This window comes from Sorghum bicolor, chromosome 2 (assembly GCF_000003195.3).
Source record: "Sorghum bicolor cultivar BTx623 chromosome 2, Sorghum_bicolor_NCBIv3, whole genome shotgun sequence".
Taxonomy (NCBI): Eukaryota; Viridiplantae; Streptophyta; class Magnoliopsida; order Poales; family Poaceae; genus Sorghum; species Sorghum bicolor.
This window is the reverse complement of record NC_012871.2, coordinates 59109175-59125139: the sequence shown is the minus strand read 5'-3', so window position 1 is coordinate 59125139 and position 15965 is coordinate 59109175. Positions and strand designations below refer to the sequence as shown.

The window sequence follows — 15965 nt, the reverse complement described above, 5'->3', positions numbered from 1 at the left end:
AATGTTTCATGGCTAAGTTAAATAACAATGTTTAGCAAAACTAAAGAGTCATTAACAATAACAATAGAACAATTGACAATATCATAGGGATACGATGAAATATATACACGATAAGAGCATACTCATTCCTTCCCAAAAATAATATTCTTCTCGCTTTAAGAGGAGTCAATCCATCTCAACTTAGACCAAATTATATAAAAAATATAATACTTATGATACATAATAAGTATCATTAGATAGATAATGAAATATATTTTCATATTATATGACCTCTTTTGGATATACAAATGTTGATAATATTTACTATAAACATAGTCAAACTTAAGAAAGTTTGACTTAGTCTAAACCTATGATGATATTCTTTTGGGATGGAGAGAATAAATAACAACTGAATAAATATTATTTGTGTTACAATACAGAAGAAAGATAAAAACACTATTATAGCCAAAATGGGAACAAAAATAACTAGACCCCAAAAAAATAGCATTAAAAACAAGAACAAAGTAGATAAGAAATATAACATGAAGATTAATCCTAAATAATATAGATATCATAAGAGATCATTTCGGAGTGAGCAAACAAGCAAAGCACTAATTATAATTAACTAGCTAATTAGTGGATGTATTGTGGGGGACAAACTATGTTTGGTGCACAATGATAAAAAGTACAAAAGAGATGGAGAAAATAACAAAAAGGTCTAATTCTCAATTGTATAAGATGATACTAGAGACTAATGCAGAGAGAGGAAAAAAATCAAAGCACAAATAACATAATTAACTAGCTAATTGTAATATTAACTAGATAATTAATTGGCGGTGTAATGCGAGCGGGAGTCTTTGGAATGTTGGAGGGTGCTGCCGGCCCCCACCCCTTCTCTCTGCCATTGAACGGTGGTAGACCATGTGAAAAATTTTATAGAAGACAATTTAAAATTATATTTTACGTTACAGAAATAAGGTGACGTGCAAGTACGAATCTATGAGGCCTAGTCACTAAAGTGCATAAAAGATTAAAGAACCTAGAATCAAAATTAAAAAAATGCAACAGAGAAAACACCCATGAAGAAAGCAGATAAAAAAAAGTTGAACCAAACTATTAACTCCTCCGTTTGGAAGGAAATCAAGATGTACAAGAAAACATGAACACGGAAAACTTTTCTAGAGCACTCGATCGATAGTGGTAAAATTGGCCACATTAATCTATCCGGATTATCAGATACGATCTTGATCGATTAAGACCTAACATTTTTCTCCACCTCTTTCTGTACCCTATCCGACACATCAGGTTACCTATAGTCCTAGGATTCCAGGGAGCTAGCAAAGTTACTGGACCGCTCCTGCAATGACAGTTCACAGCAATGTTCCATTCCATCACCCATTCACCCCCAAGAGGGGGGAAAAACACAGATTAAATAGTACCATATTTTTGGCGACGACACATGGTGCCTGTCCCTGCTGATAACTACTAGTTGGTTCACATTGTGATTGATTACTAGTCAAAATAGCGCACCCAATAATTCAACTCATGTTTCACACACAACAACACTGGTAATCAAAATTTTGGACTGATGTTAACGCCCAAACACTTGGACCTTAGCCAATGGAGATAAACCTAACTTTGCTTTCCTTTTCTGATAAATATCAAAGCACACACTGCGTCGAAATGCCGCTCTCAATGCGGTGATTGTCCTAATTCTTTTCCCAAAGTCATGACACTGGATGGTCCCAAAGAGGTTTATCCTGTTATGCTTGTCTTGGCTGCTGCATTGGTTTGTCAAACAAATTGCCTGTTACCTCTTTATTGTTGAGTCAGTAGTCTTGACTTGTTAAGCTCCCATCACAGCTGAAAGATACTGGATGGCCTTTTTTAGGATATTAGGAATTTCACTACTAGACTTAGATAAAAAAATCTCTTATTTAGAAAAAAAAAGAGAGACTGAATTACACATACACACTAGACACACCACAGTAACAAATTAATGTGAGAGCAAATAAAGTGGGGCATGCACAAACCAATGCTATCACATGAAGAGGGGTGCCAATGCCTTGCATGTGAAACTACAAATAACACTCCTAACAATTGTACTACATGCATGCATCGACTAATTCCAGCTGGTAAATGCCCCCTGCTGTAACCACATGCACCATCAGCTAGCGGCCTCCTCCCCATTTGATGCAATTGTGGTGGGGGATGCATCTGTGGTAGCATCTGGCTGGCAATGGCACAAAATCAGCATGATTCCATTTATTGAGTGCATCTGCCATTGCAACAATAATGAATTCCTATTGCAAATGGAGTACCAGAGAGTAGAGTAGGGGTCTGGTGAAAGTTGGGAGTGGGGAGGGAAAGAGAATGATGCTGCTGCCTCTGCTTCTTCCCTGGGCAGCTACTAGCTAATAATCATGTGTGCAAAAACACCCTTCCAAGATGCACTGCTGTCCATGCCCACCCTTACTACTGTCTCTCTTTCACTGAGGGAGGAGGAGAAGGGATGAGCTTGAGTGGAATGAATCAGTGGAGCAAAGCAAAAACCATCATTGGTGGGATGCCTCTGCCGTGTGCAATTGACTGCATCTATGTGTGCATGGGTGGCACTCATATCATATCTGTGTTGTTGTATTGGGGCTTCGATGTCCTCCACAAAGATTCCCTGTGGATAATACGGAGATGGGGGCATAATTGTGAGCCTCAGGTCACCTTGCCCACTTGACAGCTTTGCTTATATATTTTTTCCCGAGTAAATTGCTACTGTTATTGTAGCTACTTAATAATCTAATCCAGTAAAAGAAAAAAGTTACCCCCTTCAGTCAGAAATATTTTCTAGAGTATATATTTTCTTAATAAAATCCTTCAAGAGATTTCATATGTATTATGAATACTAATCGACACGCATAACTTGCAGGCTTTTCTAAATGATGTAATATTTATTGATGTTTATAGTTTTTAAGGCTTAACAAAATCTTATCCTAAACGTCATGTTTTTTGACTGGAAGTGGTTTACTTATTAGTCTGTATGTCAATTATTTGTGATTCCGGATGAGTATTCGAGGTTGCAAGCAAGGTGCTGAATTGTAGCTAGATTTTGTGTTCACTGCGACAGTAACACTTGGTGCTCTGGGTCCACACAAACGAGGCCTTGTATCCAATAATTGAAAAAAGAATGTATTATATGAGGCCTAGGGTGGATGGTATGGGGAGATCAGATGGGGATCTTAATCTTATCTCTGAAAACTCCATCAAAGTTAGCCGAAAGTGGCTAACCTTTTCTATCATTTTCTATCTTTCCTAAAGGTGATAATTAGCTGTGCTAACATCCGATTCCATGGAAAACAAACTCATCAGAAACAGTACTAGAACCAAGATTGATTAGTAGTACCAAATCCTATGCATGGCTCATAATAAATATAAATGTTAATTTTGTTTTTTATGATGTTACTACTAATTAGTAATTACTTTTATTTGCAGATACTCAAATTGTTGACGCTAGTTGATTGGTAAAATGGTAATAATTCTAAGGAGATGGATGATTACTGACATATTTTTTTTGACCAAATGATTACTGATATATGAGAGTAACACACACATGTAAAAAAGGTCTCTAATTTTTGTTTATTCTTTTTACATGGAGCTAAATGGCATCAAATCTGATCAAATAGTAGGGCAGGTTGGCACTTGTTTGCTTCAACATGTCACTTCCAATTGGTCAAATAGGGGGATTATTGGATTCTGCATAATTCTGTGTGGGGTCATGAGTGAGACATAACTATAAGCAAATAGTCTGAACTCCCTAATTGCTACTGATAATAATTACATTTCTTTTGCAAGAAAACACACTTACATTTTCTTACGCATCATCAGTGCTAAATAAAAGCAGTCCCTTTCACAATTGACATGCTATTACTCTTGGCATCATGCACTATCTATCGCTTGGTTCTGTTTGGAAGCCATGATTATATACCGTGGCATCAAGTGCAGGGGATCGCAAAAAAGATGCTGGTGGACTGTGCGGATCATTATGGCCTGACACGTTTTTCTTTTTGTGCTCTACTAGTATTAGCAAGTTTGGCGTGGCAGCAATTGGAGTTGGAGAGATATCACTCGCCGCATCAAAGGATCTGGCTGACAGCCAATTTGTATGGTGTTCAATTACCTGGCCGTCTGGAATGCTACTTGTTGGATTTAGCTAAAGGTACATTACTGTATTGTCTTTTAGCCTGAATAATGCGGGATATTTTTTTTAGATTAAAATAGGGACTTCATTTCATTCCAGGGAACAAGGAAACCTACAAATATTACGGGCTTGCCAATTGGATTTCCTACCTTTGTGCACAGACAGCACAAAAATAAATGTGTCTTTGGTATATTGCAAAATTATCATATATGATGATTAATAAACGTAGTTATTCATTAGCAGTAGATTTGCAAAAAAATTACGTAGTTTTTTTTACAGAAAAAATGTAGTTTTTTGAACTAATCACACTATAAAAGAGTGAGTTCTTTTAAGGAAAAAAGACGTAGTTATTCGTTTAGCAGTTGGTTTGCAAAAAAAAAAGCCACTTAAAGTGGACGCTTTCATTTTATATTGGGCCTTATTCCGTCATTTCTGGGTTTGATTCCCTACGTCCATGTGTCGTTAATTACTTACTGGGCCTCCAGTACAGAAAGCAAAGAGCCAAACTGGGATCTGTTATGGGCCCTTATGTTCTGTTTTTTTTTTGTCTTTGCCTGCTGCGTTCCAATCGTGCCTTGGGCTGTTTCGTTGGTGACAAAAAAAAAGGCCCTGCCAAAATTTGGCCATGTTAAAATTGGGACTATTCTAAAATAGAGATAATAAAGTTGTTTAGTTTATGTCCAAGCGAAAGTTTGCTTATGCTAGAAGAAACAAAATCTGTGTCTGGATTGTAGCCATGTCAAAATGTGGCAAAAGCATGCCATGTGCCACCTGTATTTTAGCAAATTTTATTTTTCAATGAAACATAGTCCGCTGAAATCGTGTTTTGTAAATAGTATATTATATTATGTCAAGCTATTATCTTTGGTCAAGTTAGCTCTTGAGGTAACTCGTGAGCTAAATGACGCAAGCACCTTACAATCAGTAGCCCAAACAAGCAACAATTATACTTGATGTTATGACAAACGCATGAGATACAGGTTTAGAACTGATGTAGGGTTTGCACTCCAGTTAGCCTCTATGATTCCACTAGAGTTGTCCCTCTCGATCTCTTACGGTCATAGAGTGATCATAAAACCCCTCATAATGACTCGATTAGATCGAGCTACCAAACAATCACCAACAAGAGTAATTGGAGTGCTCAAGGATCCTAACTTCCTCCAAGCTATCTAGGTGGTGACAGACTGACAGCCACTAAAAGTAACAATGCATCCAAATTAAAAGTTAAATGTTTCTAATTATTGTGAGAAATTTTAAGATTTATTTTTTAGCGTGTCTCATGATGATTTACAAAGATTTAGATCATTTAATTAGTAATAATAAGATAGCCTTTAATTATAGTAATCAAAAGTAGGAAGTTTTCTTAACAAGTGATTACTTTATTTTTTTTTCATAGCAACTTCACCGGAAACTGTTACGGATCACACTACTTTTTACAGGAATCTTGATTAATCTCTTGCGATCCGACGGTACACAACCTCAGATCAACGATGGAGATCATATGGATCTAGCGGCTTGCCAGCACAAGTCCGATCACATTTCTTATGGATATTCTTCACCCTGTACATGCAAACAGTAGTGGCGACTGTTGTTAACTAACTGGAGCGTATTCATGTGCGCGAGCTGTCATGCTCTGCAGCTCATAAAGCCCATTCGTAATAGTCACAGAGCCGACCATTCAAGATGAGCTAGATCGCTGCAAGCATTGCATGTTTCACAAAACCTGGGCATGCCCCGCGACCAGGGGCGGATCCAGAATTAGTCAAAGACTAAGGCTATTATATAGACATCAATGCTAATTGTGCTTAGTTATAAGAGAAATAGTAATTTGTTCACTGTGATTAAAGACTAAGACTAGGGCCATGGCCCTATTGGCCCTAGTGCTAGATCCGCCACTGCCCGCGGCCCCGACCCGGTCGCCACATGTGAATGTGACTCTGTTCCTTCACAGGTCAAAAGGCAAAACCTCTCTTAGGCGCCGTTTGACGTAGCTTCGATTCGCTTCAGCTCCGCTAATCTAAGATCTAGATACCATTCGGCACCACTTTTTCATTGGTTCTTGGAGCTGTTTAGAGTCATTTTGTGTCAATTAGTATAAAATCAAATGACTTCTGACAAAACATATCTCAAATCATACTCACCAAAGAATACGTGGAAGGTGGAACTGAAAATAATAGTCTCACCTTGTCCTAACGAGTCTTGTATGGGTTTTGTGAGAATATATTTTAAAAAGCTCTACGTATGGAGCCGTGCCAAACGAGGTCCTAGACATGACGTGAAGCAGAGTTTTACCTATTTTTTTAATATTAGCCAGAATTGTCTCAAACTACACCAAATAGGGTCGTAGTATTGTAGAGGTCTAAAGTTACGTGAGATTATATCTATAATTTTTCTATCATGCAGTCCTCCCATCCCAAAATATAAGATGAGGATTGAAATTTTATCCCAAAATACTTGAAACTTTCACTTCCCATGCTCCTTTCTCTTCTCCAAATACACAATTTTCTTTTTCCAATACATTTCTATCTCTATTTCTCTCTCTCTCTCTTCATCTTGTTTTTCTGTGAACAATACCTTTTCATGTCTCTTAATTCCTGTGTCCAAACCCTTCTGTTTGCTTGAACTTATCATCCAGAATCAACCGTACTTTTTCACCCATATAATAGTATTTTTCTCTCACAACAAATCAACATTAGTATTAGCATCAGCCACAGAAACGATCGAGCGAAAACATTGGGATGGAGTAGCCAATAGAAGGATTATAGCTACCACATTTGGCACCTAACTATATATGAGGTGGATTGAGATTTTGTGTTCTTCCAAAAAGATATTGGTAGAATACTTATTTTTTACATGCATAAATATGTATACTTTCTAGCATATTTAACTCTAACATACATAAATATGTATGTTTGTGTTACTATACAAAAACTGTTTATAACGTTTAACTCCATTCAAATACCATCTAAACGGCCTAAACACTATACAAAGTGTGTCCCACTGTTTATTATTTAATGTTTAGAAAAACATTGCTAATTGCTTATAGGTGATCGTAAGTGGGAGAGCAGCAATACTAGAGCCACCGTAGCTCTATGCCATTGCTAGAGCCAAATGCATCATTGTGCCCTTAGACGTGCATGTGGTAGTAACTGAACAAGCAACTCTAGCTCAAATCACTACTAGTCTACTACAAAATGATTCTTATAGACATCTCGAATTATTTCTAGAGATGGAGGGATAAAAAGAACAGTCTCAAAATAGACCATTTTCATATGTTAGTGTGTAAGGTGGGAAAGTTATTTTTGCCCTCAAGGGCATATGCTCCCACTCTCTTTACCACTGGATTCACATTGAGAAGTGTGTAAACACACATCTCAATGCGAATCTGCTTTGAGATGTGTGTTTGCACACTTCTCAATGCGAATCCAGTGGTGGAGAGAGTGGGAGCATATGCCCTTGAGGGCAAAAAAACTGCGTTCATAAGGTCCTGCTTAGCCGAGAGAGAGAGAGAGGTGATGTTGAATAGGCATGTTTAAAACAAACTCACTGCACTGTTAGTAGAGTTCGCGGCACTACCGCTCCTTCATGAATTGGAAAAATTTTACATAACCCCCAAATTATCTAGGATAGAATACTTTATCCCCCGAACTATAAAATTAGATATTCTACCCTCTTTACTTTCAAAACCGGTCAAATAACTCTCTCGAGTGGTTTTAGAGGGTGGTTTTGTCTTTATCTTTTTTATTTATTTCTACTGAAACTTTGGAAAATCATAATAAATCTCAAAAGAATCATAAAATAAAAAATTCAATTTTTTATACTCTTAATGAGTAGATCTACACAGTGAATATATAATATGGTATACTTTAGTACAAAGTTTTTGCTGTAGCTTTAAATCTATGTTTTTTTAAATAATTCAAATAATTTATATATGTAGATCCTATGGTCCAATTGTGGTAATTTTTTATGGTGAGCTCATTATTGTACGTTTGAACTATGGTAAAAATTTCATACTCATTGGATCACGTATAACTTAGTTATAGATAAATATTTGACAAGAATAAAGCTAAATAAATCTTAACTAAGTTATACGTGATCCAATGAATATGAAACTTTTACCATAGTTCAAACATACAATAACGAGCCCACCGTAAAAAGTTTACCACAATTGAACCATAAGATCTACATATATGAATTATTTGAATTAATTATAGAAAAACTTATATTTAAAGCTACGACCAAAACTTTATACTAAAGTATACCATATTATATATTCACTATGTAGATCTACTCATCAGGAGTCCAACAAAATTAAAATTTTCATTTTATGTTTTTTTGTGATTTATTATGATTTTTTAAACGTTCAGCGGAAATAAATAAAAAAAAGACAAAACCACCCTCTAAAACCACTCTAGGGGGTTATTTGACCGGTTTTGAAAGTTCAAGGGGTAGAATATCCGATTTTATAGTTTGGGGATGAAGTATTTCACCCTAGATAGTTTGGGGGTTATGTAGACTTTTTTCTTCACGAATTCACCACCATAGGTTCAAGCATTTCTAAGGGAGTCTTATTTTGCAGTTCCCAAAAGTGCAATATCTTCTAAAAAAGATTTGGAGTGGTGAATGAAACAATGCCTCCAATGTAGGGTTTTACTTTGCAGTTTCATATGCTAGCAATAACATTTAGTTGCTCTATTATGTTGTGGATCTATTAGGTCACAATGGTCAATGGGGTTTTATTTTGGTTTTAAAAACCTTGGATGGAACTGTTTGCTCACGGTGGGGTTAAGTTCCGATAAATGTGCATATGTTTCATCTAGATGAAATATATTAATTCTCTATCTTCACAAATTTCTTGTCATGTTACTAGTTTAGTCTATATGGCACCTTATTTAACAAGAGTGGAACTCTTACAAAATATGAATTGAAAATAGCCGTATTTATGCTGCTGTTCAGCCCAGCCCAGCCCTGCCCTGCCGGGAGAATGAAAACTCATCTAACTTTTCCTTCCACATAAATGTCAAAATAACAGTCGTGTCGACTAGGTTGCAAAGGGGCCTGAATCTCCACCCATTGGCACCAAAGAAATGATTTACAGTTGGTGCTACTGGCTGGAACCATCAACCTCATCTACCTCTACTTGTAGCTTCAATTGCAGTATGACAATACAAGTGGTCAATTCCTAGCTCAATGGCCGTTCGAAACTCAGGAACTTGAACTTCCCATGTTTAACAGCTCAATATACACCCAACTAGGAAAAATTCTCTCATTCAAAATAGGGTTTCAGTCTCCGTGTGGTATTGTGAAAATTCCTAGTTGATGCAGCAGAACATTATGCGCCCTTGACTTTGATCGTATTCTAAGTTTCTAACGACAAAAAATTCTCTGTTTGAGATAAACAAACTGACAAGCCAATAAAGTGACAAAACTACGTTTATTCACACACAGTAGCCGACCAGCAAAAATACTGTTGTCACTGTGAAGTGTGGACTGCCACAGGGAGTAAAGACCACAGTGAGAAGTCTAAATCAACTGCTAATCTGGATTAATTCCACCCACAGGAAAATTCAGATGGAAAGAAGAAATAGGTAATTTGAACTCGCATATACTTTACTCAAATTACAATACAAGGGTGTAGCAGACAGAGAAACTGTAGATAAGAATTTCGAGGGGTCAAATCAGGGTGTACACGCTACAAACAATCACAAGGGCCCTATACATCCACCAGCCAGGTTGTCACCGGAGACATAGAAGAAAGAGACCAATTGTTTGAGCATTTGCCATTGCAGGAGCACAAATCCAAGCTCGGAGCACCTTGCACCTCACCTCTCCTCTCTGCTCTCTACTCGGTTGACGACGTGTCGGATCCGTAATCCCATGCAACCTCATAGACCTGAACCCTGCGGTGGAAGCTGCGGTGGCAACCGCAGGCCGCGCACTTGAGAGCACCACTGGTGCTCTCCTCCCCTTCAGCGATGAACTCCCGGCATCCATCGATGGCGTAGCCTCCAGTGCTCGCCGCATGGTTCCGACGGCACTCCCTGTAGTGCACGCTGCAGCACGTGAACCGCACGATCGGCTCACACCTTCGCATGATCAACAGCCTCTTCATCGTCAGCTTCCTCCCTCTTTCCAGCCAGGCTTTGCTTTCAGCACAAGATGACCCCCTCTGCATCACACCATATTTATAGCCATCTTTCCTCCAGTCCTGCCCCTCTACCGAAAGCAAGGTTACTCATGGACCTGGTGGTGTGGCAAGGCACGCAAAAGTTTCACATGACCATTCACTCATCCCTGTGGAGCAGTAGAAGACCGAATTGGGCTGGCGGAATTGATGGTCCAGCAAATTCCACCACACAATGGCAGAGCTAAATAATTCTTGGGCCATTAAGACAATCTTAGATTGGAGTCCCTTTTTGCCCTACCTCATTCAGTGGCCTTTTCCCCTTCTATCTGTATTTTTTTCCCTTTCTCCCTTTCATACCATTAAAGTGACCAGTGAAGGATACTTGAATCCTAAGAATCCCAAAAGAGTAGGTCCCTTGATAGAAAGTATGTCATCGGCATTGCATGCCAGCTTAGAAATCTAAGAAGCCAGTGTGCTTGCCTTTGTTCAATTCTTCAGCAGGTCACAGCCATGCAGCTACCCTAGTCCTGGTCTCCCTTCCTGTGCAATAGATTTCCTTTACTGTTTCAGCATGTGCAATGTACGTGGACACAAATTTATATATCGATGTCGACTCCTAAACAACAATTCACCTGAGGATGACAACATGAAGGTAGATCAATTACACGCTTGAAAAAAAGGAGTCACAATCAATCTATCGATGCAAAAAGAGATAGCATATCATTATCAAAGACAACTTTTTTAATATATTTTTTTATCCATAAAGGTAAGTGAATCAGTAGCATTATCAAAGACAATCAAACAAGGCTAAGATAAAATCAAACAACCTACTCCCTCCATCCTGTAATATAGTGTATTCTAACATTCAAAATTTGTCCTCAAATATAAAGCATTCAGAGAACAAAAACCAATTTTGCATTAAAATACTTTGCATTTATCAGTCAATCACCATTAATCACGTTGACGATGGCGTCTAATTAGGAAATACAATGAGGGTACATGCGTATTTTATGTTTTCTCTTAATTTTGCTTAAAATTCTTAGAATATATTATATTACAGGACAGAGGGAGCATATGGTTCAGGAGTCAGGACCAAACATACCAGAAACATTAAGGCCTCGAAGGCCAGCACAAAATGCTATGACCAGTGGCTGGTCCTAACTTGAGTGGGTACAAGGCCACCATGCATTAAGATTTCTTAGGTACTAGGTCACACATCTACACTTCAAAAGCAGAGCTGTCCATCATCTGGCAAATTGAAATAGACAACATAATAAATATTCAAATTTAATGATACGAAATATAATGGAAAGTACCTTGCATATTGCAAGATGTGAAGTGTTGAAAATGCAAAACATATGCAGAAAAACCTAGTAGCCACCTAGGTATCCCGTAATCAATAGTAAAGTAGACAACCGACAAAAGATAGAACACTGGGCAGATTAGCATAGTACAAAGACACAGCTCATATGATCAATATCAGATTATCAGTGAGCTGTAGCACTGTGCTCATAGATCAGCGTTCAACTTCACATATCTTTTCTTTCAGATCACCCTTTGACCAAAGTGAAGAAAAGATTTAGCGTGATTTGGTCAATTATATGGCCCCTAGTGATAAAAGGAGCAGGGGGAAATAAAAGTTCATGATAAAAGAAAACAGTGGCATGCACCGAGGGAACTATTTAATGATATCAATGGGCTAGCTAACTTATTAGATTTATTTTGATAAGAAAGGTAAACAGCAAGCCTACAAATTCCTAGCTAGTGAACTTACTGCAGAGTTCAATGCAGTTTCAGGTGGTGCAGATACAAGGAACATTGCAACTAAGCATCATTAGCAGGGAGAATATGCATAAAAGCTCAACAAGATGGTTGCGGCACCAAGAGTCCTAGCCAACAATGTTTAAGCATTTTCACAGCTGAGGACCTAAACACTCATTACACGGCTGATTGACTGTACTGAACAACTTACGAAAGAAGTTTTTGACCTCACAAATTGAATAGGCGCACCATTAAACACTTCAGTCCTGTCAAAATCAACAAATCAGGCGCTCCTCTGTCTAATCGAATGGACTTACGGGATAAAGTGCACCCAAGACGATATGTAGCTCAATAGCACATAATGTAGAAATACCACAAGTTTCAGACACTGAGGTAAGATTGTGCATCATCCACGAAAGTAAAGCATCAGCCTTTAACGCCTATACCTCGCTAAAACTGATACTAAGCTACGACCTGCAAGGTTCCTAGGTTCAATACTGAGGCAATAAAATATATTTATATAGGAAAATAAGATTGCAAATCGCAAGTTCGCAACAGCTAAACAACAGAACACAATCCAGGATTCAAATACGTATGAGCATCAAAATCTCTAGCCACCGAGGAGTAATATAGTACCGCTGCGAGGAGAGGACCGAAGTAGAAAGATTTCCAGCGGGCTCAACCACCGGGCGACGGCGACGCCGTCGCCGGAGTCGATGGAGTTGGGAAGGCGGCAAGGTGGTCGTGGGCCTTCTAGGGTTTTGGTTGATTGATCCAGGGAAGAAGTCCACTTTAGGTCCCTCAACTTTTGCAAAAGTCTGTTTTTTATCCCTGAACTTCAAAACCGGGTAAAATATATCCCTCAATTTTTGAAACCATGCATATTACGTCCCTGACATGGTTATGAGCGGTTTTGAAGGCAGTTTTGTCTTTTTCATTTTTATTTATTTTGGCTGAATATTTGTAAAATTATAGTAAATCACATAAAATTCATAAAATAGTAAATCTGATTTTGTTGGACTCCAGATAAGTAGATCTACATAGTGAACATATAATATAGTATGCTTTAGTACAAATTTTTTATTGTAGCTTTAGAACTATTATTTCTATAATTAATTAGAATAATTCATAGCTATAGTTTGTATGGTCCAATTGTGGTGAATTTTTTATATTAGACTAATTATTATATGTTTAAACTATGGTAAAAAATTCATACTCATTAGTTCATGTATAACTTAGTTATAGATTTATTATAATTTAACAAGCATAAACCTAAATAAATCTATAACTAAGTAATACATGATTCAATGAGTATAAAATTTTTACTATAACTCAAACATAGAATAATTAGCTCACCATATAAATTTCATCACAATTAGACCATAGAAAATGTAGCTATAATTAGTCTAATTAATTACAGAAAAACATAGATCTAAAGATGCATCAAAAAAATTTGTACTAGAGCATACTATATTATATATTCAATGTGTAGATCTAGTGATCTGAAGTCCAACAAAATTGAGTTTTTTATTTTATGATTTTTATGTGATTTACTGTGAGTTTTCAAAAAAATTCAGCCAAAATAAATAAAAAGAAAAAGATAAAACCGCTTTCAAAACCAGGTCAAGGATGTAATGTGCACGGTTTAAAAGTTGAGGGATGTATTTTGTCCGGTTTTAGAGTTCAGAGATGAAAATCAGACTTTCGCGAAAGTTGAGGGACTAAAAGACGGCTTCGGCCTTTGGGGGTTGGCCCGGAAACGGAAAGACCACGATGGGCCGAGCTATGCTTTCTACTAGTTCACTGGGCTGGGAAGTCCTCATTGAACTACATGTTCAAGAAAGATGTTACTGGGCCGACAAGTGTTCATCGAAAACTATTCCCAAAGGCCTTATTTCCAAATTATATGATCTATCTATCGGTGATGATAATTGAACTTTCTTGAATATACATTTTTTACGAATTATAGTACAGATACAAAACACTTATATACACTTGTATGTATGTACATATAAACATGCATCGAAAGAATGCAAGTTCTGAGACCACCATATCCTGTTTCTTCTACGGAGTATCTCAATAGAACTAGAGAAGTATATAAACCTCTTCACTGAAGAGCATCACAATTCTTTCGCTTTTAACCGGGCATCACATTTAGAACACACGAACAACATGTGAGATGGATTGATCACACTTCACAGAGACGACGAACAATAAGGCAAAGCTTTGGCAACCCGGGGCTGATAGGTTCCCGCGTGGTTCACCAAATTAAACCGCGTATACTTGCTGATTTTATTCAGGTTCGTGCTGTTCGTAATGGGCTTTAACGATCACTTCGTTTCCTGATAAGACAGGATGAGTACGTACGCATCGATCTTTTCAACTTTCAAGGAATGGCCGCCGCGCGCCTGTCATCAGCTCCCTGCCGGTTGCCGACCATGCTGGTACTAACTGCGGCTAGCTGCGATCCACATTTGGGGTTGTTTCATGGGGCACACCATCAACAAACCGGTCGTCTTCAACCTCCATGCGCTGGTGATGGAGCTAATTGCACTGCTAGCTTGCAAATGCATAGGCCGGGGACGACGCTCACTGTTTAGGGGATGCTTAGTTGGGGTTGTTAAATTTTAACAAGTACTATAGTATTTTCGTTTTATTTGACAATTAATGTTCAACTATAGACTAACTGGCTCAAATGATTCATCTTGCAAATTACTCTCTAGTTTATGTTTTTTGTTTTGTAAATAGTCTACATTTAATACTTCATGTATGTCTAAACATTAGATGACAGGTGAACCAAATAGGCCGCGTGCGCGTAAATCTGAATTGAAGCCGACCTCTGCTACAGCCTAGCGCGCAAGAACGACTGGCGTCTGGCGCGGGTAAACTGTCAAATCTTCACTCAAATTTTCACTTTGTTTTGCATGCATGCTTTAAGCATTTTCTGGTGCTAGCTGTCTCATGCTTGCATGCATGCGCTTCTATATATCTCCTCTGATTGGCATCGATCGTTGAGGTCGGCCGCTAGCTGAGCGTCGTCGTCCACCTCCTCAATGCGTGGCCCATCGATCGGTTGTGCTTCTTCGATCGCCTTTGAGATCCTCGATCTGCACGTACAGTTGGATCACTGTTGAGGACTGATTGCCTGATGGATGGATCCAGCTCGTCGTCCGATAGTCGAGTTGGCCTGTCCACGACCACAGAAAATGCTCGGGCTCGCCCTTGCTCTTGGCTTTAATTTTGTCCGGTAACGCATGATGAATTCTTATTATTATCACTGAGTAAATATATGCCGCCGTCTTTTTCGTTTGGCTGATAGATCATGACAGAAAGTATTTTTGACAGATTTATTATAAGAGAAAAATACTACTAAAAAGTTAACAGATTTGGCCGATAAGTTTAAGCGAACAGCTAGGTACCCCATACCTATTTCCATACGCGCACAGACGCGTACTATTACTTCCGTACTGCACCATAGTGCAGTCTCCTCTGAATTTAAACACGTCTTACTACCAAAATGGTGGAGTTCTCCTAGTGTTTTTAGTTAGTAATAAAACACTACCACTAGTCAAAACACTAGAGAATCCTTATTAGGAGATATTTACTAGAGAAAGTTTATACTAATTTTTAAATGCTAAAACACTAGGAGAACCCCACACTACTAGGAGAAATTGAAAAATCTGGTTATGTCTGAATATATGACTCAGTCGTTATGAATTACGGAGTACTACAGACCATGCAGTATGGGCTCATGCGATCCAACGCATATATCTTACAAATAATAGTAAAGGAATACTACGTAGTACGTACAAGTACCAGTATCAACGTACGTGTACAAGTACTGTACTCGTCGCCTCCTTCCCTAATTCCCTTCCCTGTATATGCACGTACGTACGGGCAAACTTT

General features: G+C 38.1%; 1 protein-coding gene and 1 long non-coding RNA gene across 2 annotated transcripts; both read right to left on the bottom strand.

Annotated features, from left to right (window-relative positions):
• LOC110432742 (mini zinc finger protein 2-like) lies at positions 10014-10346 on the bottom strand. The gene has a single exon (XM_021453538.1). It carries the CDS (start codon positions 10344-10346, stop codon positions 10014-10016), a length of 333 nt encoding a protein of 110 aa, XP_021309213.1.
• LOC110432964 lies at positions 10348-12818 on the bottom strand. The gene is made up of 3 exons (XR_002450312.1): positions 12696-12818; positions 11401-11546; positions 10348-10930 (listed from the first exon to the last, which is right to left on the bottom strand). It is a non-coding gene; the product is annotated as an uncharacterized LOC110432964 (long non-coding RNA).